The following is a 26,614-nucleotide window of genomic DNA, read 5'->3' as shown; positions in this document are numbered from 1 at the left end:
GGAGCTGCCATCCTTAGGGTATGCAAAACCTGACTTGGTGGGCCACAGCCCTGAGCAACCTGCTCCAGTTAATTCTGCTTTTTGAGCAAGAGTGTTGGACTGGACAGTCTTCAGAGGTCCCTTCCAACCTCATTGTTTTGGAAATTCAATTACATGGGTATCATGTCTGAGAATACTTCAGTTGATATTACATGGCAAAACTTACTGGAGAGATTTATTGGCTGTGGACTCTCAAATTAACATTGCTCCTTGTAGTGAGTGGCTGTACTTGCTTTAGGTGTCAGAGAAAGACCATGACACAGTCCCAAGTTCTTCTGTTTGCCTCTGTCTAACTAAAACAAGAGAGACCAAATCTGAAAGGTGTAAATGCTTTGCTGTTGGGAATTCTTTTCCAAGAGGCCTAAGGATTATAGGATGGCTTATATAACACTTAGAGAGGAATGTTTTGATGAGGGTCCAACAAAACAAACAAAAAACAAAATTTGAATTCCGGAATCTTCCGATCATCCAGGAGTGTCTTCTGAAAAAAGGCATTTTTTTCAGAAGGTGGATTGTGGCCTCAAAGAACAAAGGGGGGATTATTGGAAAAAGGGTCTCGAGGGTTTCATTTGGTGACATTGCTCGTTCAGCTACTGAAGCTGAGGGCAGATGTGTGGAGGGGTTTTGGGTAACAAAGCTCGTGCTGATACCGTGTGCTCTTTGGAGGGTGTTGGTAGAAAGAAGGATAGGAGATCAGGTTATTGCTTCTTAGTACTATTTCTTTTATCTTCTTGAAATAATAATGATGCTTCTGTGAATAGCTTCCAAACTGAAAATTATGAGCACTCTTTGGAAAGAACTTAATGGAATTTTTTTTGACTCTTTGTCCTTCATAGCCATTATTGTCTGACCACTGTGGATGGATCCCATTTTTTTCCCATTTCTTTAAATGTTACTTTGGGGGCGGGGGGGGGGAAGGCAATCTTGGTAGATGAAGTTTGCTACTGAGGACTTGCAGCTTCTTTAATAATAAAATGTGAAGTTTTATCTTGACCAGCAATTCAATATAAAGTGAGGATTGTCATCAATTAAAAAAGCACAACTGTGTTTTTATGACCACATCATGATTTAAGCAACAAGTGCTTAGGTAAATGTCAGTTGCACAGTAAAATTCACATCCAGCTATGTAATGGGCTAAACTGGAGCATCTGGCCTAGAATACTGACAACACCCCATCGTTTGCATAGTGAAGTATGAAAAAATGCTTTTTATAGCAACGCGGTTGTGGAATCTAATCCTGTGCTCCTGTTTGTTAAATCTTTTAGAACGTTCTTCCTAATGTACAATGTCTGACTGATTGCATTTATTTCTTGCCTAATTTAACATAGTAACATTTTGAGGGGGTTGTACTTCTAAAAGAGTTTTTACCTTCACAGGTGACTACTTGTTTCTTATTTGCATCTTCAAATTAGTGTTTCACTACTTACAATGCAGCGCTCACGTTAATATAGCTCTTGCTGTGGATTAAACTAGAGTTAGGGAATGAATGACTGATAAAAAAATAGCATTTTATTCCATTCACAATTCAAAGAATGAGGGAGAAAATAAAACTAAGTCGTGAGATCAGTATTCATTTGAACAACATCTAATTCCAATTATCTATGCCTTCGTTGCAGGTGAGATTGAAATGGGAAGATATCCAGCTGTGACCAGAAATGTATTTTCCAGAGTATAGATTGCACAGAAATTTGTGAATGAAGAGGACCCATCTGCATCTCCTTAAATTATTCAGTTCTCTGCTTTATTTCCCCATGCTGAGGATTTAATTGTTGAGTTGTACATTACTGTATTTTAACTTGTTGCTTAGTTTCTTACACATTTATTTTCAGTACCTGGCTGAAAGTGTTACCTATTCCATATTTTAGCACAATGTGCTGCAAACAAACAGTTGCCATAGTGCAAATGAGGTTTCATGTGTACAGAGTTCCACTTTAGGTTGTCGAAAATACTGCCTGAGTTTAGTAATTCTTTCAATCTGAAATGCATTCTTTTAGATGTTTGAAAACCACGAATAAACAGTTATTGAACCTTTTTGGATTTACCTCATTTAAACTCAGTTTTTATTTATTACTTGGCCTGTTTTTAATATCAGTGACTTAAAAAAAAAAAAGTCAAGTGGGAGCACTGTTTTCATGCAATGCTTAGGGATTATTTGTATATTATGTGTACAACGTTGACTTGTTTAAAGAAACAAAGAATGAACCCCGTCCCTTCCATCCCAACCTAAACCTGTGCTCAGTTGTCCCTTGCCACACCTTTTGTTTGTCATGTTGTTTTTAGATTGATTGGAAATGCTCTCTTCAAAACTGAAATAAATTAAGTTTCAATTACAGCTACAGGAGCTTTGTATTGCTGAACTTTAGTCTGAAAAGTTTCACAATGACATTTTTAAAAAAAAAAAAAGAATTTTTTTATCTGCTGAATTCTACCAGTGTAACCTTTTTTCTAAATAAACAATAGTTTTCTCAATGGGTCGTAAATCATTCTCTGTGTGGTCACTTTATTGCTTTATGTATTGTTATGAAAATTTGATATTAGTTGGAATTGTGGGAGGGTGTTTTCTGTCTTCGCTGATGAGCCCTCTGTACCTGCCTGCCGATCAGATGCAAAGGGTTAGTTACATAGTCCGGTGCCTAGTGTGAAGTGACAGATGTGTTACGCTTCTCCGGTGGTTTCGAGAAGCTCAGGGTTTGCCTTCCTCCAATTCAGTCAAGTTTTACATCTTTCTTTTGAGGCATTTGTCCCTCATCCAAAGCTCATTAAAATCTCTGGCACTTTTTTTCCGCATTTCCTAATTTAGTCAAATTAGACTGAGTTAGTGTGTCTTGAAAATGTCTTAGTTTAGTTTGACCAGTTTAGTTCAATGCCTGACAAAAAAGGGACTCTACCTGGCTTGTGACATAGCATGGTAGGTCACTTCGGTGAAGCCGCGATCTCAGATGTTCACCCAGGTAAGAAATCTTCAGGTCTGGAAGTCTTTAGGTCACATTCATGACTGATTTCCACCCCTGCCCCCCCCAAAGGTGTGGATTTCCTTCCATAAAAATGATCGCTAGTTTGTTTAAACTAGAAAATGTGGATTGGGAAAGAATACCTGTTTGTGTTCTTTGGAGAAGGGGAGATTCCAGTGTCTTGTCTCGAGACTTTGTTCGCTATTTAGTGAATAAAAAGGTATAACTGGAAGCTGAGCTTTTTTGGCCTGGGTACAGCAGTTTAAATACCCAATGAATATGTATTCACCAAAAAACAGGAGCTGCTGCTACAGTTAGATTCTTGTTAAGTTTTGGAGATGGTGCATCTCTCGTGCTCTTTCTCTGCAGTCAATTCGCACTCCAGGGGGTGCAGGACTGATTGAAACTGAGTGCGTTTGCTCCTTTGTTTGCCTGGAGCCCTGTGAGACAGACAGCTTTCTGTAAACCCCAGCTAAGTCCTCCTTTGCTTCTATCGTACCTGCTAGCTGCAGAGGGAGAAGTGGTGACCTGGAGGGGGAGAGAAAACTTCCCCTTTTGGTGCTATTAACATATCAAATCAGTTGAATTGTAATATTGGACTGCACCAAGTAGTTCCTCTGCAGCCTTTGTGTTTACTGTATCTTCTGTCTCCTTTTTAAATTCAAATTCTGCTCCTCATCCGTTTGGTATGGATCTGCTTTCTTTTCAAAATCGATGCAATAAAACTGTGTTGGGGTGTGGAGGAGAGGATCTGGTGCCAGTGGGCCACGTTTCACACTCTGAAGACTGAAATATGAGCAGAACTGTAAAACCTTACAGCCTTGGTCCTCGTGCCGCTTCAGAAGATCGTGGGCAGAAGTAGTGAGAGCTGTCACAGCCGCTGCCCAAAGGCTAGAGTCAAGTTTTCCTCTATTTTTTAAAAGGCACAGCGACTACAAAGCTAATCATAGTCCCTTTAATTTGTATAATTATTTTAAAAGATGAAGTCATGCAAGTTAGGGACCAGTGTCTTGGAGGAGGTGTGGGATCTAAGCTTGAAAGATTTAAGTCCTGTCAAGTGGTGATCTTGATAACAACGACTGAGATTTCTTGTAGGTACAACTTCTCCCAGGACTCTAACGTATTCCAGTCCCTATAACACTGGAATTAGTACATAAAGGAGTGTGTTTTCACTTTTTACGATCTCTAACAGGAAAGGATGATCATGTTTTTCAAGGTTACACTTTCAGCTTGACAAACAAAATTTGTTCTGCCTGCTGGACTGCTGTGGTTTGTATTACTACCATCAGCGCGTCGTACCGGTCCCTCTTGCCTTAATTCCGCTTACCTCTGCTAAGCGCTATGGTTGTAGCAGCAATGACTCTCATAAACGCTTTCTGTTGGCCGTGTCTTCCCAGAAGGAGGTTCATTGATGCTTATTAGTGAAATTGATATAAATCAACTTAAGTTTACGTGGGGAGATGGGTCCTTACTGAACAGCCTTGGGAAATGGGGTTTGCTCACAGGGAATGTATAAAATACAACTCTGTCGGAGCAAACTAATTTTTAATGATTGCTCTGAGAAACATGCTTAATAGATTTAAATGTTCTGTATTCTGTTTGTGTGCCTTTATTTTTAAAGTTCACATAAGGAAATAAGGGTGATATTTAAAATAGGTTTTAAGTTTTTAATGTAAGTTAATTGCTGTATGCTGTGTTTAAACAACACTGTTTTGCTCTATATGGAGTGTCACACCGGTATTGCTTTTTCCTGTCCTGCCCTCCCCCTTGTCCAAAAAAAATCATACATGAGGAGCTCGAGTTTCTGAGGGTCACTTCTTTGTTGGGGAACTATCTTTGGTGAAAGACAGGAGTCTGTCTGTACATCACCAGCAGATCAAGCTGAGGCAGGCAGTGTGGCTTGGCTCAAGAGTCGGTGTTTCTGTGGAGCCCGATCGGTGATTGTTTAGAATTCGCCTATAATGACTTTCAAAATAGTAAAATGTGTGAGGTACATTCTGTGCTAAACTGATAGTGTGTTTAACAGTAGTGAGCCTAATAAAACTTTATCATGAATTAGTTGTTTTAACTGGTGGTTAAAACAACTGATGGTTCACAAAATATGTGACAAACAATGGGGAAAACATTATGCCGACCGCATAAAGACCTTTTAAATAACTGCAATATAGCCATTTTTTTTCTCCTTTGAGAAATTTGTTTCTCTGTTTAAAAAAAATGTTTAATGTGCCCTTGTCTGTGCCTGAAGCGATGGGCCTGGGTGTCTTCAGAGATGATGGGGCTCTGAGCTATTGCCATGCCTGAGTGCGTGACACTGCTGACGCTGAAGCAGATGACGGGGCTGAGAGGAGACGGAGCATGTGCCTGCTTAAAATTACTGCCTTGTAAGGAGTTGTAACTTGACAGATTTTTAATTGCAGAAGATGATCTTGGCCTACAGGTACTGTCCATAAAGCAAGTTAATTTGTTTTATTCCCAGGAGTTTTTAGAAATAGATTTTTTGCATGGATTCAACATTAACAAAAGCAAACCTATAGCTAATAGACTATTTGCTGACTATAATGATAAACTAACCTTTTTGTATCAAGTATTAGTACTATCAAACACAGAGGGTTACTTGTCTTTTAAATATTGTGGGGTTTTGGTTTGTTGTGGTTTTGTTTTGTTTTTTTTTAAATATAATCCAGAGAAAGGGGACTTGAACCCAAAGTTGAGCATCCCTGGTGCTTTTTTAAGGTCAGTTTGTGACTTCGGTAATCTGGGATGTGGGACAGAGAGGTGTCGTCTTGGTGGCTGTATTTGAAAGTACTGAATATTAAGAAATTGTAGTGCTTATAGACTTGATCAGTAAATCTCTTCTGATTAGCTTTGTCTTTATTAATTAGAGGTTATTTCTGAATGAATCGGAGAAGATTACAAACCTTTGTCCTGCAGTGCAAGACAGACACAGACAAATTGGGAAGGGACTCAGGTAAGAGTTACCCAGCTAATTAGAGGTGAGAAAGAATTACTAAAAAGGAGAGTAACCAAGCTAAATACTCAAGTGCTTTTAATTAACTCATTTGAGCAGTCCAAAATGAAATACTTCCATCAAAGTCACACTAGTCCTTGGGGATTTGCTGGAGTAAATGATACGAGGCTTTGGCTGGTTGACCGTGTGCACGGCAGCCAGCTGGGGCTGCAGCAGCCGGCCTCCCCCGGGGAGCTGCCGGGGCGCAGGGCTGTCACACCGAGATGGGGTTAAGCTGGGCAAAGAAAAAGGTCACCCTGGGGTTTCTGAATACAGCATAATCTCCAAACAAAACAGGAGACTATCTGTCAGCCCAGACACTTAAAGGTGAGTTGAAACAATCATTTAAAATTCAGCTTCGAGGAACCAAAGGGTTCGTCCCTCGCCTGCGATGCCCACTGATGTGACAGAAGCAGCATGGTGCTTGTATGGGCCTCGTGAGCAGCGGTGGGAGAGGAGAAGGGGTGCGGGATGCTTACGCTGACCCTGTCGTTGGTGTGGCAAGTGCAGAGATACACCAGCAGCAAACTGCGGCAGTCAGAAGGAAATTACGACACTTTGTGAAAGCGTATGCTGTAGCTGGGATAACTCAGCTGTGCTCTGCAATGTCCTGATTTCCTGAGAGGGGCCATAGGAACAGTTCATGCCTATGGGAGGGTTTTCTCCCCCCAAGAAGACTTTCCAAAAGAAAGCTGGTCCTTCTTCCCTGTGTGGGTCTCTGCAGGGACTCAGCCGCATGTGTGGAGACATCAGTGAGGGTTTAGGGGTGTTTGGCGATGGGAGTTGTATATAGAGTACAGCTCATGGCGGGGGGAAGGTCAGAGACCTTGAGTGGAAATAGGGGGGTCAGTACGTCCCGGAGGGCTGAGGAAAGCACAGAAAGAAGGGGACTGTGTTTCCAGAGCTGGCCAGGTTGCGTGGCTGTGAGGTCCACTGGCACGCTCATCGACCCCATCGACTAAATTTGAGAGGGTTGTGGGGAAGAACAGCCAGGGCCGGACTGGCAGGTGGGAGTGCAGCCCCGGCAATGCACCCTGCCGGGGTCCTGGCCCACAGCCCTGGGGAAAACCCGGTACAAAGCACCCATTAATTAAGCTCTGTTTCTGATGTGGCCTGTCTGATGTGATATTCTAATTGCTCTGTGTAATCTGCAGCATCTGTGATAGGTCACAGCTTCAGCTATTTTATAATAAGCTATTTTGCCTGAATATGGCAAACTTCCCTTGTTTAAAGGGCAGGGGAATATTAAATAAATACCATTTATATTTATTTGCCTCAGATCAAACTGTGGCTCTTACGTTAATTTTGTAGGTTTTTGGTAATTAGCCTTTTCAGCCCATATTTGGAATTCAAATCCAGTATTGGTTGAAAAGCTTCGAATGATATTAAAATCCGCTCCCCAAGCACCCAGCAAACGCCTCTCCCTTTCAGAAAATCCCTGCGCTGAAAGCTGTCATGGCAGCACGGGTGGGAAAGAGTTGGTCAAACGGAGACGGGCTTAAATGGGTGCAAAACCAGGGTGCTGTTGAGCTAGAAGGGGGCGTGGGCTGGCTGGGACCTGCCTTTTCTATGGGGTCCTGCTCTATGGGCTCGGGGCTCTTCCAGCGGGGGACGTGTGCCGGGCTCCAGCTGGGGTGAGGCTGGGGGGCACCCGGGCTGGCCGGGGAGAGCCCTCGGCTCCTCGCAAGGACAGGCCCGGCGGCCCCCCGGGCTGCAGCCTGCCGCCAGCCGGGGCCAGGAGGGGTTCGCCCGGCCCGAGGACGGCCGGGGGAACGCGGCGCTTCCCGCCCTGACCGGCCGCTGCATGTCAGTGTTGCTCCGAACAACGGCAGCGTGCGGGGGACCACCTCCCGCAGCTAAAGCCTCCGAGCTTCACAGCGGGTTTTTCTTGTGCTTTAGGTGGATGGGAAACATTAGAACTCGCCGCCGCATTCTCACCGCGCCTGCAGTCTCGTGGCTAAACGCAAACGCGCTGCTGGGCTCTTAATGGCCAAAAGGGTGTAAATACCAGGTTTCCCTGGGAGCCACGGGCGTAGCTGGCCGGTCCCAGACCCCCCCCCCCCCCCCCGGGCCCATGGCTTTCCGGCGTCATCCCCCCTCCTCCCCGCACTCCTGGCCTTGACCCGAAGCCCATCGGGCAGCAGCTCGCTGCCAGGGGCCGGAGCACAGGCGCTGCTCCTGCCCTCCCGCGCGGGCTGCAGCTCCGCTTTTATATCCCTTTAATCAATTTCTTGTGTTATATCACACGTTTCCCTACTCCTTTACAGCGTATCAAGCACCTGCCACGTGCTCATTAATTAGTCAATTACTTTATTTATATGCTAAACGTTATCTAAAGCACCAGTCATTACCAGCATCGTGGCTGTGGTTTGTGTTGTGCATTTTTTATAGGCTTTATGTGCCGTACCCTCTCCTTGCCATCAAGGCCGGGGGTGCTTTCATGGACCCCTGTTAACCCTTTGTGGACCAGTCACCAGCTCAGCCCCGTTCCACAGCCCTGCGGTGTCTGTGCAGGTCCCCACCCTTAGAGGACAGTTCTGTAATCACCCACCATGTTTCCCAGCCCTTTCTCAGACCCCTCTCCCTTTGGCTTTAGCTTGTTTGCTGCTGCTGCCTCCAGCTCCTCACTGCTTCTTTCACATCGCCTAAAACTAGAATAAGGTAAGAAAAACCTGAAACTGCGACAAAATAGATGATGGGAGACTCCCCTGTAACTGTCTGCCGGGGCAGGCCAGGTGCCACCACTCATCCTGGTTTCAAGCCTGGTCTGCTGTTACAAATTGGCTCCGAGTTCACCTTTAGGTGTCAGTTCTGCCCGCTTGCTTGGAGATGTCAACAGCCTCTTCACCAGCTTGAAATGATGCGCTGCTGGAAAGCCTCAGCTCTTCCTCGGCTCTGCTCTCACCGCGCCCCGTGCTCCATCACTTCTCATGGCGCCTTCCCTGCTCCTCCAGCCCCTCCTGCTCTTCTGATTACAAGTTGCTGCAGAGCGGGATCTTGTCCTCTTGCTCTTCTGTAACCATCACAAATAATGTAGGGCCAACACTTCAATGTTAGAAACTCAATAAACAAATACTTGGTGTTCATTATCCTGCCCTTCATGTCAGCCCGTGGAGGCACCACCACCCAGCACATGGCACCCCCGTGCCATGGCATCCAGCAAAACCGGCGATGCAGGTGCTTCCAGCAAGCTTTCTCAGCTACACTAAACAGCAGCTACGTGTGGAAAGCCTACTAGTTGGGACGGGGCAGAGGTTTTGCTGTTACGCTAGTTGTAAGGTGTGCATGGTGGTGGTGGTGCTTTTCCTCCAGCTCCTCTCTGGGTACCAGAACGGTGTCCAGATGCTCTTCACCTCGCAGGGCGGCTGCTGCTGATGCCTGTGCCCGCACCTGGGGGAAGCTGGAAAGCACTTTTGTTGATGCTGTTGCAGTGATGCTGCCAGGTTACAAACCAGTCTCAGTAATTCCTCTACGGACAACTGATGAAATAAAGAAAAGAAAGCCTGAGCACAGCTCCAGAGCAGGACCGGGGTGTTGGGGGACAGGGGCTGGGGGGGTAGATTTTAGCCAAACCTACCTCTCTATAGGGCACCACACAGGAGGGGGGTCCCACCGTGGCGGTGGGGCTCCAGCCTGGGGCTCCTGGGCTGGGTGAGACACGGCAGTGGCTGCTCCGACCCCGCCGGTGTTAGCCCGTGGCGTACTGTCAGCCTGGGCCTTTCCCGCAGTCCCGGTGCTGCGGGGGCACTGAGTGCAGCTCAGCGGCGTGCCGGGGTGTGGGCGATGCTGCTGCTGTGGGCACTGTCCTCCTTGATAGCAATTTTAGATGTATTATATTCTGAGTTCATATTACTTTGAAATTTATAATATCCATGAAAATATTATCTCTGTACTTAAATCCTTTAGTTTAATTGAATCGAGCTATCATTATCCAGAGCTTGTTTATGTATTGCTGCCTGCAAAATAGAGTTAATTTTGCAAACTGAGATGATGAATATGAGCACCAAAGAAATTTTGTAATTTAATTTTAATAACGATGACTTATTATTATTTTAATAACCATAAATACTATTTTTTTTAAATGTTGCAGTGCTTTGCACAAAACCTTGGAGGGAAAACTATGCCATAATAATATAGTGGGGCTTGTGTTACAGCTTAATATTATTTATTTTATTTTGTTGTCAGATGTGCTCTTTGCTGTGAGGAGGAGCTGCTATGGATCTCACCAGCGTCGAGGCCCTTTTGCTCCCACTGATGGCTCTGGAAACTGGATGAATTACTCTGAATTTTTCCTTATATTATTTCCCCCCAAAAGTCTAGAGGCAAAGTCACTTTGGGGTGTGTTAGAGCACTGTGTTCCAGGGCTGTCGCACTAGCCCTGCTGCCTTCGCTGCAGTGCATGTTGCAAAGTCCAGGTTTTGGCCCAACGTGCACCATCCCTGCAGCCCAGGGAGGCTCCGGGGCCCCTCCAGCCCCAGCCTGGCCCGGGATGGCAGGACCCGCTCCTGCGCCTTGTCCTCGTGGCCGTGGCCCCACGTGGAGCTGTCCCTGTCCCCGTCCCGGCTGGCCGGGCTCTCCCAGCTTGCTGGGTGCAGCCGTGCCACCTCACCCCAGCCCTAATATCCTTGTTCAGCCTGATGAATATTTATTAGCAAAACTTAACACCCATTTTGTTAGGATCTGGTGCTCGGCGTGACCCTGGCAGGGCAGCACCGCACCAGCTGCTCACGCAGGGCCAGGGTTGGCGATCAGTCTGGCATTGCCGTTTCACTCACACCCTCCGAGCTCGGCGCTGGGGCTCAGCAGGCAAATTAAGCCCTGCTCACAGCAGCACATTTTGGCAGGTACATGGGGAAGGGAGCATCGCTCACCCCCGTGGCTGGTGTGGGGCCGTGTGCGGCCATTAGGCAGTGGGGAGCGGGTCAAGACCGCTCTCTAGAAAAACGCGACCCACCCATGTTGGCCTGGATGCTGAGTGTGAAATGAAGGCTAAAGGATAGAACAATGGTTTTTTCCATGCCTGCCTGCATTCATTGTGTGGGCGCTTTACATATAAATAGGCTCATTTCAGCCAGGGCTCCCCCAGGGCCGAGGTGAGGGAGGTGCGTGTCCCTGCCGCCCGTGCGGGAAGGGCTGGCTCCACGCGTGGAGCTGAGCACAGGGCTCTTCTCACCCCCAAAACAACCTGAAACCTTCAGCCTTGTAGGATGGTTTAGGGTCAAATAATTGCTGTTTATTGCTCTTACTTAGCCCTTTCTTATTCCTGAGCTCGTTTTGCTGTTGCTGAAGACATGGCTGGAGACATGCAGGTGGGCTCAGCCCCTGCGTCCCACCTCCGTGCTCATGTACAACAACCATCAGCGGCTGGTGGCAGCTCTGCAGGGAGCGGGGCCGGGCTCGGCAGCCCCATGGCCGGGACACACTGCCAGGCACCCCACGCACGTTTTTCCCCAGATCCAGAGGCACCACGGCGGCAGCACTCCACGCGGCTCGTCTGGTTGGGTTTCAGGGTGTGCTTTGGCCAGCAGGTACCGAGCCGGTTGCTCATGTCCCATGCCTGCCTGCTCTGCAGCGGTGCTACCTGCCTAGGACCTTCACTGTTGGATTTTTCTTTTTCCGGAGATGATCTTTACATCCCCAGCCATCGGCGTGAAGTCTTGTGTTGCTCCAGCTCAGCCCCCGGCAGGCGCCGGGTGCTCACAGGGGAGCGTCACCCATGGTGGCCCCCGGACAGAGCCCAGCGGGAGCTGGTTTCTGATGGCGACCACCCGGCTGGTTTGGCCGGGGTACCCCAGAGGGGCTGCCCCTGCCGGGGTGTGATTTGGGTGCACACCGGCTGTTTAATACCAGGATTACCTCCTACGGTTCCTAGTTTGTGGTGACTTGGAAAAACCCAACTGTGGCTGCGGTGAGCTCAATAAATTAGAGTCAGGATTAGCTCCAATGTTGGGTGAAGTTTGTTTGTTTTAAAAAGCATGGCTGAAAATGCGGGAACTGCAGGAAAATAAATCTAGTCAATATTTAAGGAGTTTATTTACCCACGTTGCTGCCCACCCCCGGGGCTGGGCATAGCACCTCCCGCCCCGCTCGCAGCCCTGGGGGCTCTCCCCTGCTCCTTCCCGCCCCTCCCCGCAGGGTCCCCTTCAGACCCGGCCAAAATCAACCAGCTTCACTCATCAAGAAAAAAAAAAAAAATCAGTTTGTTTGCAGGGTACCAAACCAGAAATAGGTATTTCCCAGGAGCGTCCTCGGTTCAGCGTTGTGGGCGAAGCATCGGTGGCATCTCCGGGGCCCAAGGCACCGCCCGGCCCCAAACGAGATACCTGTGGGGCATCCCAAATAGAGAGAGACGGGCTTGCCTGGCCAAAGGGACGTCAGTAGGCAGGGACTCTCTCTCCTCCGGTGAAAATATCAGCGGGCTCTGTATTTTTTTTTCTTTACAGTTTTATTTACAAAATGTATTAAAACTCTTTGTACAACACCTCATTAAAATGAGGCTCAGTAATTGATGCCCACACATGCAGTTTATGCTTTTACAGCCATTAGTTTGCTTGGCAATTTTTCTGCTCACTGAAGTGCAGTTTCAACGACCAAAAACAGGAACTTAAATTACAAAAAAAAAAAAAAAAGGAAAAAAAAAAGAAAAGAAAAAGGAAATAACCCCAAAATCCCCCAAAGCAAAACAAATGAAAAAAATATACCGAAACAAATCATCGTGAGACTACTGCCGAACTTCCGATAGCTTGAAGTTGGTAGCCGGAATTGGTAAGCACTCAACACGTTTTGTTTTAGCTTTACATGCAAGTTTAAAAAATATCGAACCATTTACCAAACCCCCTTCACTGGTGTGAAGCCTCCACTCTTAAAAATTGATTTGATAAACATACATCTTTTATACAGCTTTTAAGAAAAATGTTTGTTTTAAACACAACTCATAACCGCACAGCTTTAGCTCGCCCTTGCTGGGGACGTGATCGCGTTCAGAAGTTGAAAAAAAAAATCACAGTTTCATGAAAAGAAAATGAAAACAAACCAACAATTTTTTGTCAATATCTTGTTAAAAACTCAAACAATAAATTATTCTCCTATCAGCTTTTAAAATGATTTTATATTACATTTTGTTGGAAATACTTATTTTTAACAAGACTTTGCCCATATAATCTTTTTCTTTTTGTTTTAAATCCTATTAAAAGTTCAAATCTATCATCAGCAAACTAAACGCCTAAGGGTCAGACTGGTTTAAATGAGTTTCTTTTTCATTGTATGTTACTGATGAAATAAAACTCTATAGTAAACTACAGAAAATACATATTGTCGATTAGAGGTAATTAGTATGCAGATATTCCATTGAACATTTCCCATGTGATTGACAATATGTTTAAAGGTGGTTTTTTTTTTTGTCTTTTGCTTTTTTTTTTTTTTTTTTTAAAAGATGAAGTTAAGTAGTTTCCAGGCAGAGGTTCAAGGCTGAAACGCTGCTGCTGTCTACGATGTTGGATGTGAGTAATAGTGAGCCCCTACCTGTAGCAGTGTCGGCTGGAGCGCGGCATCCTCTATACAGAGAGGGCAAGGACAGGAGCATCCTCTCACCAGTAGCCACGACACGAGAGCTGGCAGGAGCTGATATAATATAACAGTACTAGCAGGACTCATGTTAGATCGCTTAATATTATTCTGGAACTGCAGCTCTAATTTGAGTTACTATCCTCTTTCCTTACTTCTGTTTTAACACGACCATTACCGAGAAGCATTAGCTGAGCACAGCGCTAGTTGTGAGAGAACCGGGGCTGAAGCGGAAGCAGGCCTGGGAAAAACTAACCTGTGCTTCTCTCGCTTCATTGCTTGATATTAAACAGTGGATTAAAATGCAAATGCACAGCAAGAAAAGAGATATTATGGTCTGAACCTAAACAGCAAGTAGCTTTTCTTTTTCTTAAAAGCCACCCAATGTCGTTTTAATAAAGCACCTGTAGGTATGCCTGATGATAGGAAAAAAAAAAAAAGAATGCAATATTTTCTGCCTGCACTTTAGCTACCTTGTCAAGAAATTAATTTACTGATCTGGAAGCAAGACATGCAGTTCCACAAATTACTTCCTTTTGGATTTACAGATTCACAGTCATTGACTTTAACTGGTTTTAATGCACAGATTCTTTTCTTCAGGTGTTACACCTTTTACTGCTATACAGAATTGCTCAAATTAGCTGGAGAGTTTAAAGTGGCTCGGAAAAAAAAATCACACCACTGATAAGTAAATACTGAAACATCTTGACATCAGCTCATACAAGCAGTGACAGGCCAGTCCGTATTCGCACGCAGCAGATTTCTGAGGCTTTGTGTCAGGAGGAGTTTCATAATTTGATACGATTGGGGTGGCTGATGAAACCGGCTGCGGTTTGCTTTCAGGACACAAGTTCATTTACTGTGCAGTGGTATCAAAGAATGGCTTTTGTTGCACTGATTTTTTTACAAGAATTTTTTTTCTCATACTAATATCTTGTTACCAGTCCTTTCCTTTTCTTTTTCTCTTTTCTTTTCTCTTTTTCTCTTTTCTTTTCTCTCTTTTTCTCTTTCTGTTCTTTTTTCTCTTCTCTTCTTTTCTTTTTCTTTTCTTTTCTCTTCTCTCTTTTTCTCTTTCTGTTCTTTTATCTTTTCTTTTCTTTTGTCCTTTTCTCTCTCTTTTCTTTTCTTTTCTTTTCTTTTCTTTTCTTTTCTTTTCTTTTCTTTTCTTTTCTTTTCTTTTCTTTTCTTTTCTTTTCTTTTCTTTTCTTTTCTTTTCTTTTCTTTTCTTTTTTTTCTTTTCTTTTTTCTTTTCTTTTCTTTTTTCTTTTTCTTTTTTCTTCCTTTCTTTTTCTTTTACTTCTTTCAAGCAAAGCAAGAATATTTCGGTGATGGTTTGCATTGTTGTGAGTCTCAGAGTCTTCCATAAGGCACTGAAGGAAAAAATACCAGTTTTTCCTATTAAAAGTACATTGCACCATCATCAATGCGTGTCATGCCTGACACCTCGGAGAGAGTACGACTGGCTCAGGTGGTCCGAATCCATGAAGTAGCCACATTCTCTGCTGCTTCTCCTCTTGCGTGCTGTCAGGGTGAGGATCTGTAATAAAACCAGAAAGATTTCATCACTGCCCGGCAGCGAGGGGCAGGGAAGCTCAGCCTGGGGAGAGGCACAGTCTGCGGGCGATGGGCTAACCAGGCTTTTCCAGAGCTGTTTTTCAGCAATTCCACTCTACTTTTCATGCTTTAGAAATCATGATTTCTAGCGTAGACTTTTTTGTTCTATTGTAGATTTTTTTGAGACTTCCTAAAAGCACCTACCTGACCTGATTATAGCTTAAAAAATAAAGGGGAAGGGGTCACTAGCAAGACAGATGCAAATTCTGATTACAGTAATTTTTAAAGCAATTAACAAAATACTTTTATCTGTACTGAACTAGCACAATGCTGGAGAGAGGAGTTACTCACTTCAGCATGAAGCCAGCTATCACTGTTTGTAATACAGGATGGTACCAAGCTTACTTCTGTTCAGGGAAGACATTTAAATCACTTATACTCTGAGACTGCCACCAGACGATGTTTCAAAAGCCCTTCTGCAGCAGTTCGCTGATGCACACAACAAAATATCACACACAGCTTAAAAAAAAAAGCAAGAAAGAAAACCCAGAGGGTTTTAGTTCCCGGCCCGTAGCCGTACCCCTAGATTTTCACACTTTCTGTGCCGTACACATTGTAGCCTTCTCTGTACGTAGCGTAATTCTGGGTGTTGGTGGCGGGAGCAGGTTTGAAGTTCTGCGTGTTCTTGGTGAGTTTCATTCGCTTGGACTCGGCCCGAGACTTGTAGCAGAACTCGATCAGCGCCACCATCATGGCCAGCCCGAGGCCTCCCACAAGGATATAGAAAACCCCGGCAACATTGCTCAGGCTCAGAGCGCTCGTCTTGTCCTAAGAGAAACGAGCCACGCCATTAGTTTTACTGTGAGGAGCAGACAGACAGACAGACAACAGGCTACTTTGCACTTAGTCCTAGCTGGAATAACTACACTCATGGCGTTCAGCGTCCCACTCACGGATCAGCGCTGTCCCCCCCCCGACCCCGGCAGCCCGGGGCTGCGCAGCAGTGACTGCTCTGTCTCCCAGCCTTCGGTGGGCGAAACCCTGGCCAAGTGCAAGGCGATGAGATTTTCTTTGGCCACTGACTTCCCCAGGCCTTCGGCATCCCAGAGCAAACCTACGGCAAGTCTACGGCTCAGTCTACGGCTGAGCATCTCTGGTGGCAAAGGCACCCTGGGAAAGCTCTGACGGGGAAAGTAGTGGCTGCGTAAAACAGCAGGTTTTACAGAAGGCCATTATGAAACTAGAAAAAGAAAAACCCAAACCACTACACACTTGGGTTTTGGTGAATGTAGGTAAAAATATTGAGATGCTGCTAAACTTATCTACCTTTTTTCCAACGGTTTGGAAAAAAAAACACCCTAGGAAGATGGTCAGTTACTTTAAGGTCGAGCAGCAGAGCCCTAAGCTGAACCAGCACCTTCGGTGACCGAGGGAGAGTGAGTTAGTTACTGAATAAGACCAGTCATTGTAACACAAAACATGCTGGCCAGGGTTTACCTTCCTTCAATACATGTCAGACGGGGGAGAAAGCCTGCATTTTTAAAAACCGGATTCCGTAATCAGGTTAAGCAGAGCTGCAACCCTTTTGCTGCTGCGCGGGCCGGCTGGCTGCGTGCAGGAATCGCTGCTGGCAGGCATGGCCCCTGGCTGGGCGGCCACGCCACGCCAGCCCAGCCGGACGGGCCGATGCCAGAGCAACCTGCAGCAAGGGGCTGTGCCCAGGGACGACACTTGCTGACGGAGCTCGGTTTACGAGTATCTCCAGGAACAGCAAAACTTGCATATAGTCAGAATAAAGTATGATCTACCTTGTTAAGTGTCTGTGCGTTTCACAGGCAGTTTGGATAGAGGTAGTTGTAGCAAACAGCCTGCCATTTAAACTAAAGATATTACTCATTTACACCTCTGTTCAATTACAGTTTCCTTCTGCAGCTGCTGTGCATTCAGATGTCCCATGATCCCAAATTTATCTCATAGAACAGCTAGAGGGTTGTGCCCTAAGCAACTTCCAGTCCAGCTGAAATCAATGGATTTTTATTATTGGCTTCGATGGAACTTGAAATTGTCCTCCGACACTGAGAGGGTGCTTCCAAATTATAGTTTTCTGTTTGAATGATTATAGAGAGCACTTCCAAAGGCACCAGGGGAGTTAGGCACTCGACTGCGACTGATTTCAGCTGGAGCTGGATTTCTCCTCTTGGAGCCTCTGAAAATGTCCTTTACTCCAACAAGCCCAGCACTTCTACAGTGTTTTTCTCCTCAATGCCTCTATAAGCATTAAAAAAAAAAAAAAAATCCTCTGTGTTTTCTTTTAAGTGAATGGTGTAAATAAATATTTATTTCCTGCAATTTAAGTGTGCAGCTACTGGGTTGAACAACCCGTCACCTCAGGGGTGGGATCTCCACTGGGGTCTGCAGCGGTCCTGCACAAGGAGCTGCTGGAGGCTGGCTGGCCCTGCAGCATGCTGGCGTGGGACAGGGCAGTACAGCAGCAAAATGGTTCAAAGCAGAATAAAAAAGACTATACAATATTTATGTAATGAGTTACCAATAGATTTTTTTTTTTTTAAATCAAACCAATTTCAAATGGAATTGGGAAATAGGGCAGGAAGGGCGTTTTTTCCTTACCACGGGTCTGTCCCAAAATTGTCCACCCTTAGCAAGCATGTGACTGGTTCCCAAACTGACATGTACAGAATCTAAGTCACAATTTTGAAACAAAAATGTGTTTTTTCAATAAAACTAAAAACAAGATGCTGGCCTGAATAATACATATTGACTGTGCTGAAACGTGCACATTTAAATGAAGATACCAGCTTGGAAGGCTTTGGGAGCTTCTCTTTCCATGTTTCTCTAGCAAAATACTCAAATAGTAAAACATACTTACAACTACAGTCTGTTACTTGCATAAAAGAAAAATGCTGTCACGTTCAGAGACTTAATTATTTTTTCTATTCTTTTCTTTCAACCTTCAAAATGTAAATATCAACTTTTGAAAGTCATTCTTTGTATAAATAAACAGTGGGTCAAAATGTGATTGCTAATCAGTACAAAAAGACCTTCAGCGACTGACCTTACTTCCGGAGTCCTTGGCTCCACATTCACCCTTATCGTACCACCATTTGTTTTTCAGCTTGTCTAAGATGCCTTGTTCACTGAGTTTCAATACTGCAAGGTTTACAGGAGTTCTTCACGTGGGAAATAACATAAATAACATTATATTATGTTATTTTATGTTATTCAATCTTTAAACTACTTTAAAACTATACAAAGCGATAAAGCAGGGTTCCTGGCCACAAAGTATTTACACTGCAGGCAACTGGATCATCCCCTTAAGTTAATGCTAGAGCAACGCTATATTACCAGGTCCTGCCCATATCGCTTTGAGTAATCGGCACTCACTGTTAAATGAAGGTAGTAGAAACAAAGCAAGTCCAATTTCCCAGTTTGGTACAATCATCACAGGCATTCACAGTAGCTTGACGGATTATGATGGGTTTGATCTAGCAGGACCCCTTGTATTGCACTAACAGACAGCAAGCCCCACAAACGAGCAATTGTGGCTTCTTACGGTAAAACAGCGCTTGCGGCTCCAGGCCCCCGGGCAGCCCCCCGCACCCGGGGGCTCTGTGTGCGTGTGTGTGCGCCCGCGCACACGTCTGCAAAGCAAAACCACCCCCGAGTGGATGTCATGGAGGGAGTTTTTGCCAGCCGTCACGGCTGTTGCCCTGCCGGCGGTGGTTTCTCCAGCTCCTGCAGTTGCCGCTGCAGGGACCGTGCTCGGAGGCACCATGCAGGCAGCTGCTCTACCCTGGAGCTGCTGCATCCCAAACTCCACCGGTCCAGGGAACTGCAGCAGAACATAAGCAAATGCAGACCTTTATGAAACAAATTAGTCAACATGGAAATGCCGGCTGAAAGTGCCCAGGGTGGGAAATGTTGGCAGGATGAAGGGAGCTGCTGAATGTGGTGCTGCTAAGAGCCCACGAGCCCAGGGCACCTGAGCTCGCCCGTCCCTTCCCTGTGGGAAAGCGGCGCCCGAGGAGCCCTCAGTTGGGTTTTGTCATTTCCATTTCCTCCTTGCGTGATGTCTTGGGGTTTTTCTTGCCCGTTTTCATGAGACAGGCTCTCTGCGTTAGGGACATCTTCGGTTCCTGCTCCTGCTTGAACAGCTTTGATCCCCGCTCCATGGCCATGCGGGGCAGCCGGTGGGGAGGAAAGGGATGGGTCCTTGGTCCTTATCCTCGACGATGCTGTGCCACTTTGCATGGGATAACACCAGGCAGACACACGCACGGCAGCCCTGCAACATGCCCTGCTGTGGGTCCATCCATGCCTGCGGTCAGCGGAGGAGACGCAGGAGCTCAGCCCACGTCTGCCCCGGTGCCAGCCTCACTTCTTGCTCTCGCTGCTCCCTGCCGCTCTCCCACTTCCTCCCAAAGTGCATGACTCTCTGCAGAGCAGAAGAGACCCAGGAGAAAGAGCAGCACAACCTATAGAAAACACCTTCATTACAAGCTTAATTACATGGCGGCATTTAGGGAAATGTCCACAGGCTGGGAGGGCTCAGCCCTTGAGCAGCAGGAGAGGCTGAGCCCTGCCATGCCTGGGGCGGGTAGATACTGGAAGAAGCAGCTGGTGAAGAAAAGCCCCATTCCCTCACCTACCAAGAAGCTGCCTCTGAGATGGCCGTGAGACCTGTCGGCGGCTGATGTTGAAAAGCACTGCCCTCAGAGGTGCTACATGTCCTTCGGGAGGAGCGCGGGCATGAGGTGCCACCCTGGAGGGCGGCAGCCCATGGAGGTGGGGACAGGCTGCGCTTGGCCGAGCCCAGGCAGGTTGTGGGGTACCATGAGAAAAATGAGCATGTTCAAGAGCTCCTGAGCTGAATGCCCCATGGACTGCACCAACGTGACCCAGCATGGCGTTACCGAGGCCAGCAGGGAGGGCAAAAGCAGGGAAAAGCCATTGAGGTGGGGAGAACCGCTGGTCCCTGGTCCCAGTGGCAGCGATGCTGGCACTGCCTGCGCCGGCAGAGCTTCCCAGTTGGCCAGACAGAGGCAGCACCACTCCTCCTGGTGTGCACAGGGCTCGGTTTGACACCAGCCAAGATTTTATCTTTGTAAAATGGCTATTTTTAAGCAGCAGCTGTAATCTAATTAAATATCAATCAGGACAGGCTATATGCACTCAGCCAGACACAGCCGATGGGCGGCGGTGACAAGCCACATGAGACAGAACGTGTTTGCTGGCTCGGCTCTGGCAGCAGGCACGGAGCCCCTCCACCAGGAGCCGGCGGCACCATAAAAAGCCAGCTGTAGCGCAGCTATGTTTGCATCCACCTATAGGTAGGGCTATAAAATATCAACGGGATCAAAGCACGCTCCACAGACATTGCAAACACCCTGGGTGCTGCAGGTAATGCACCTGTCCCGTTGGTTTATGCCGACGGGGACCAGCCGGGTCGTGGCCAAGCCACCCCCGTGGACCCTCCTGGGCAGCTGTGTTGTGACGAGGCCCCCGGTGACACGCAGGCAAATACGCTACAAGAAGCTGTGCATGATTGCAATGCAAGTCAGTGAAAGCTGAGTGCCTTCACCTACCCGTTACAAGCCCCAGGAGAAAGAGTGGTGTGGATTATTGCTTAGAGAACAGTGCTCTCATCTTAAATTTCATTTAAAAACTATCCAACTTGGAGAGATTTTATGCAATACATCTCTCCGCTTTGAAAAGCATTGTGCAGCTGAAAATACACAAACAATAGGGAGACGGTTATAAACACCTTTTCTCCTATCCGCATATTTTATTGTGCAAATTTTCCCCTCCCCCCAGTCCTATTCCAAACACTATTTTTAATTTGCATGCCTTTATAAACCCCATATGGAGTACAGAGAATTTGCATAACATCCAATACATTATAGATTAGCTTTCACAACATCATACAGTATTGGGAAATGAGGAGGCTTAACATGCTAATTAGGGTGCTTTATTTTTTTTTTAAAGCCAAGATTGCAGTTAATTGTGCACACGCAACTGCCAAAAAAAAAAAAAAAAAAGTAGTAAACTAAAATTATCTTAACTAAACAGATGGGAATTTGCCTAAACTGGGGTTTTCACTCTAGTTTGTCATGGCCCTATTTGTCAGGTGAGGTACTGCAATAACTCAGCCCAGGTAGGAAAGAGGTGATTTGCTCCGTCTGTCTGTCCTGGCACGAGGAGCAAAGCGGGATGGGCAGACAAGTGCCAAGGAGCTGCTGCCTGCTTCGGGCCCACCGACCCTTTGCCGGCAGAGCCGTCACCGTGCCAGGGTGCTCCTGTGCTGGGGGGCTGTAAGCCATCCTGCCTGGCACGGGGGCTGACTGTGGGTGGCTGGTACGAGATGGGCAGGTTGTGTAAGGAGGGACTGGAGGAGAAAAGTCTGACAGCAAGCAGTAGCTGGCGCTTGTCCTCCCCTGCCTTAGCCCGTCCCGTCCCCCCAGCACGCAGACAACCTGGAGGTTTGCCTGAGCGAGCTCCCGGCCTCCCTCGGCTCTGCTATTTTGCTGGCTGGGGCACTGGGATGAACAGCGGGTACCTGAGCAAAGAAGCCCTCTCAATGTGCTAGAAAAGGCACTAATTGGTGCTTCACAGATGGAGCACGAAATGCAGCTTGTTTGATCAAAGTCCTAAGGAACAATTTTGTCTGCTTCCAGGAAATTAATCCCGAGACCTCTTAATGCACGAGCTGCTCCCCTGTGCAGCAGGATTTGAACAACCTGATGGTGGGAGAAGGCGTGATGCCGCTTCAGCCCCCGGTCCAGTGCCTCACCCACAGGGATGCAGTATGAGCTGGTGCGGGATGGACTCCTCAGCTCCCAAATTCCTGAGTTAAGTCAATACATTGCAAAGTGAGCCTGGCTGCTGGTACATTTTCCAATTGCTCGTCTCTGAGCAGCTGTCTAACCTTGTTCAATTTAATAGTCAGAGTCAGGCATGGCTTTGGCCGAGATCCTGATGGAGGTGCAGAGGGGCATGTCTGTATCGTGGTATTTTTCTCGCTGAGTGCTCAGCAGTGCACGTTGAATGAGAATCCTCCGTACTGCGCCTCGGCTTGCAACTCAGCCCGTCCCAAAAAAGGCCCTTGGGCAGCGCCAGCACCCTGCCCACGCCGGCAGGTCGAAGGCTACCAAGTTGCGAAGTGTTTTGTTGGCTATTACAGAGGGAAGCGTAGGGCTGTTGGCTGTAGGAGGAGGATTTTTCATAGCTTGCCCTGGCACCGTTTGTTTGAGGGGGGGATTTTTTTTTTTAATTGCCTTAGAGGCAGAGGAATGGAGAGACTAAATGACTTGCCCGGGTCCCACAAGAAGGCTGTGTCCCAGCTGCCCACCTGCCTCCCCGGCTGGCTGCCACCAAAAACGGCTCAGAGGATCATTTGCTCAGCTTCTGGGTCTCTTTCTTCCATTTCCTCATCTTTTTCCTGGGATAATTTTGTGCTTTCTAGCTGCTTTTTTAATTAGGTTGCTGTTGTTGGGCTGTACAGGATATCCTACGAGGTCCTCGTCCCTTTCCCGGGTGGCTTCAAGCTATTTTTCCTCTGCCTTTAATTTATGACGGGATTCTTTTTCATCCCTCCCCATGTGGTTTACAGCCCAGCTCTCTAGTAGTTTGGTTGCTTTTATCAAAGTAAAATGTTCAGAGGTTTGAGAGCTTGTGTTCTCTTGTCGTGCTCTGTACGCCCAAGGAAACGAGCTGAGGCAATTAGGATCAGGATGTCAGCGTTTCGGATGTGGTAAGATGGTATTCTTGGGCAGAAACTTGCATTGTTTTTCTTCCTCACCGTAACAGAAGGATTTTTTTGTTTGCTTGCTTATGCTTTTCATCCAGATGTAGTAAGTTTGGCTGATCCAGGCTTAACCACGTGAGGCTGGATCTGTTGGGCAGCTTTACCAAACCCCACTAAGATTTTTTTTTTGCTGCCATCTACAAATGAAGGGAAGACTGGAATCTAGAGAAACGGTACCACGTGCCTCATACTGGATAGTATTGCCCCCCATGGCAAATTAAGCCATTTGCTATGGTTGATTTATTTAAGAGAGACATGACATTAAGAAGATCAGTGCCCATCTATTCTCACAGGCTTCACTTTATCAGTCTGCTGCAAACACGATTTTACACCTGGGACAGCGGTCGGTTTTATCGGTGTTTCAGCAGTTTGGTTTCTCTGCTTCCCTGTTAGAAGACCCCGCTTGGGTGCTGGCAGCATTACCTTCCCCTCTTCGGCCATCGGTTACTGCTAGAAAACAAGTGGTGCCAGTCTTCTTCCAAATGCAATGTGGCACCATCTCAAAGGGAACCTCCTCTTCCCTTTGCCTTGTGGCCCTGGGGCCTCCTCGCTGCTGGCTCGGGACACCAGCCCCAAAAGTCCTGCTGCACCCCTTGGTGCTGGTGGCCCCAGGTGACAGGACGATGCTGACGGAGTGAACTGGTTTTTGAAAGATGATGTGCACTCACTCATTAAAATCTCACCCCTGAACTAGGTCCCCAAAGCTTCGGGTTCAGTTTAAAAATCCTGGCCACCTCTCTCTCCAAATTCAGGAATCACTGCATTACCTTCTTTGTCATGAAGGTAATCTTGCATTGCTTCCAGGCTGAGTATGTTCCCCACGCTGACACGTGAGATCATCCCTCAGAAAAGAGCTGCTATATGCTCTTCGTAGAGCATCTATTACATTTCTATTTCATATTATCTATTTTCCATCCACACCATTAATATGGAAAAGAGGGAACATGATGACGCAGAGCCTATCTGCTCTCTCTTCTTACTTCTCTTCGAGACACCCTCACCCTGTCTGGGGGACTTCTTGCCCTGCCTCCTCTCACCACAGCACCAGTTTCAGGTTAGATGATGGAGTAATTTTTATCTCCATTGAGAAAACTGGTGGCATTACGGTATTTCTTTCTGGCCAGAATGAGTTTGAACTAGAAGAAAAGTAAATTAATCATCAAAGAAATAGTTCTTTATCAGTCCCAAATGTGAGAAGAGATAACTTCTGTCCCTCGCAAATTATAAATCATAACAGGTTTTTAATTTGATTAATGACCTTTTAGGTTCATTTTCATGATTTCACCTGCACCTATATAAAGTAGATCACCTGAAACCAGGTATTTTTATCTAGTGCCATCACTCTAGCTTCTACCGGCTTAAGAAAGAGACCCAGCAGGCTGAAGTCCCACATACAATTGCGAAAGCCGGCCAGGTTGCTCTTTTGGCAATCTGATTCCAGTTACTGGCCATCGTGTTTATGTGCTGGTGCTGAAAACAGGACCCTTCCCTGAACGAACTCGGACTGCGCAGAAGACTCTGAGCAGCTTCTTGGAAAAGTGCTGTTAATTTATGAAAAGAACATCCCGATCTTGCCAGGAAAAGGCCATTTTCAAGGAACGAGTGATGGGATGTACTGATGCTAGTGGCTCTGTAGCCCAGTATTTGGGTTGGTCCTCACAAGTCGCAGCAGGCGATACAGAGAAGAGCCGGTGACCACTACAGGTGAGATTTAGGAGCAGAAGTCACTTTGGGACTAGAAAATCTCACCCAATAATCCATAGACTTTCATCGGCTGTGTGTAACTGGTGTTTGAGTGGCATAAAGTCTCGGCAACACCATAGTTATGTTTATTACTTGCAATCAATAAAGATTTAAGTGGTGATTGGAACAGCTTTGGATAATTCACATCCCATTCTATGCTCTAATGGATGTAATATAAATGTTATACCCAAAAATGATCATTGCCAAGGAGAGCAAATGAATGCAGCAGACAGCACACTGTTCCCTCAAACCAGATGAACCATCGCTCAGAATTCATTTAGAATTTTTAGACGCAATCTTTCAGAAAAGGGAGCTGCAAAGAAAAGGTGCAACAAGTAAAGGCTCTTTGAAGCAGTAATTAAAGGGCTTCCTCGGAGTTGTGCAGGACTGGGTGGGCAATGCATGGGTTGCACTGAACCTCCCAGGCAATGGGGCTGCCTGAGGGCTGACCTGGCACCTTTCGCCACCTGGGTTTTACAGACTACAAACTGCAGGTGTTCCTCACCCACCATCAGCTGGTTTCTGATGTTCCGTAGAATATTCGGTGTACAGGGTACAGTGTGGCATTTTCTCAGCACTCTTGCTTGCAGCATCTTGAGAGTCCAAATGTAGCTTTTTTGGGGGTAGAGGGTGAAGAAATCATCCATGAGCTTGAAGGAAGACCAGAATAACATCAGCAGTGAGAGCTCCTCTCTGGTCTTGAAAACGTCCTTTCTCCACTTGTGCCCGGGGCTGAGGCTCAGGACAGCAGAGAACAAGCTGCAGAAGAGCTGATCAGCACCTCAGACCGGGAAGGGATGCTCGGCTGCCTGGCTGGCTCGGGAGGATGCCAACAACCGGGCAAGAGCTCCAACCACCGCAGCTCCACTGCTCTTATGAGCGCTCCCCACGCAGGAGGGCGCGGTGGCTTCTGCAGTGCTACGCAGGCAGGACGTCTGCATCCCCAGCGGCACTGGGGAGGGATGTGTGCCATCTCACCCGGGGACAGAGAGTTCACTCGGTGATGAAGCTAAGAAATTTAAGGCCAGGGGCAATGGGGATCCTCCTCACAAGGCAGATGGATGCTGGCTCCAAATGTATGGTAAATATGACCAACAGGAGCCCTGTCCATTGCAAACAGGTCTGGCTAGAAGGCCAAAGACACGAGTTCCCGATGTGCTTAATACTGCATCTGCCACAATGTGAAATCCTGCGTGGCCACTAACATGCCCTTTTTCATTTCTTTCCCATCAGTACAACATCAGCTGCCAAATAACTCTGGTTGGAGAAGCGCTGTGGAGATGCAGGCACGCATCACTAGGGATGCGGTATTTACAGCAAAGCTGTTTGTGTTTTAACGTACCCTGGCACTGGCCGTTCGGGAGTTTGCCTCAGGGGAGGCAAAACCACAGCACCAAAGGCATCCCTGGGCTCGGTCTGTGTCGCACCGCAGGGGCGCAGAACAGCTGTAAATCTGGTCTAGTATCTGGCTAGACCAGGTTTATTGCTGATTTGTGGGATCAGAGCAACAAAAAGCCACAAGGAGGTTTCTGGCAAATCCGGCACTCTGAAGATTGCAAGATTAATGAAGTGTGGTGTCCTCCCTCCGAGTCAGCCTGCGACCCTTGCCGAGCCGTGCAGTCAGACCAAGAGCTGCATCCCCTGCAAAGGGCTCTTCACCCTCCCGTCCAAATCCCAGTGACGTGAGGGAGGCGAAAGTCCACGGTGGTACCAGGGCTTGGTTAGTACATTATAAAGTGGTTTTTAACTTGTTTTATTTTTAATCCCTGTTATTTTTACCTAATCCCTTTAATTTAGGAATCTGACATATTTAGAGCACTCTCACTTCTGCAGCAGGAATTTTTCTTGTTTCTTATGACTGTTTTTCTCTTGTTTCTTATGACCAAAGCTGTCCTTGCTGGCTGGAGCATCTGTGGGATTGCTGACGTTAGCACA

General features: G+C 46.7%; 2 protein-coding genes across 7 annotated transcripts in view; one reads left to right on the top strand and one right to left on the bottom strand.

Annotated features, from left to right (window-relative positions):
* The window catches only part of THOC2 (THO complex subunit 2), a 55,362-nt gene extending 52,843 nt beyond the window's left edge, over positions 1-2,519 (top strand). For both annotated transcript variants that reach the window (XM_076347314.1, XM_076347316.1), the window contains one exon: positions 1,656-2,519. The gene's annotated coding sequence lies outside the window, so the exon portion shown is untranslated. The remainder of the gene's footprint in view (positions 1-1,655) is intronic.
* A 12,281-nt stretch (positions 2,520-14,800) lies between these two features.
* Positions 14,801-26,614, bottom strand: part of GRIA3 (glutamate ionotropic receptor AMPA type subunit 3) — a 161,602-nt gene continuing 149,788 nt past the window's right edge. For 2 of the 5 annotated variants that reach the window (XM_076347331.1, XM_076347329.1), the window contains 2 exons: positions 15,695-15,942; positions 14,801-15,097 (listed from right to left, as the gene is read on the bottom strand). In XM_076347331.1, coding sequence (XP_076203446.1) covers positions 15,697-15,942 — 246 coding nt within the window. In that variant the 3' untranslated portion in view covers positions 14,801-15,097; positions 15,695-15,696. Of the gene's footprint in view, positions 15,098-15,694; positions 15,943-18,187; positions 18,303-26,614 lie in introns of those variants that run through there. The other 3 variants (XM_076347330.1, XM_076347326.1, XM_076347328.1) reach the window with 3 other exon arrangements.

The sequence above is a fragment of the Aptenodytes patagonicus genome, chromosome 9 (assembly GCF_965638725.1).
Source record: "Aptenodytes patagonicus chromosome 9, bAptPat1.pri.cur, whole genome shotgun sequence".
NCBI lineage: Eukaryota > Metazoa > Chordata > Aves > Sphenisciformes > Spheniscidae > Aptenodytes > Aptenodytes patagonicus.
Note: the sequence above shows the minus strand (reverse complement) of the source record. Positions and strands in the feature narration are given on the sequence as shown.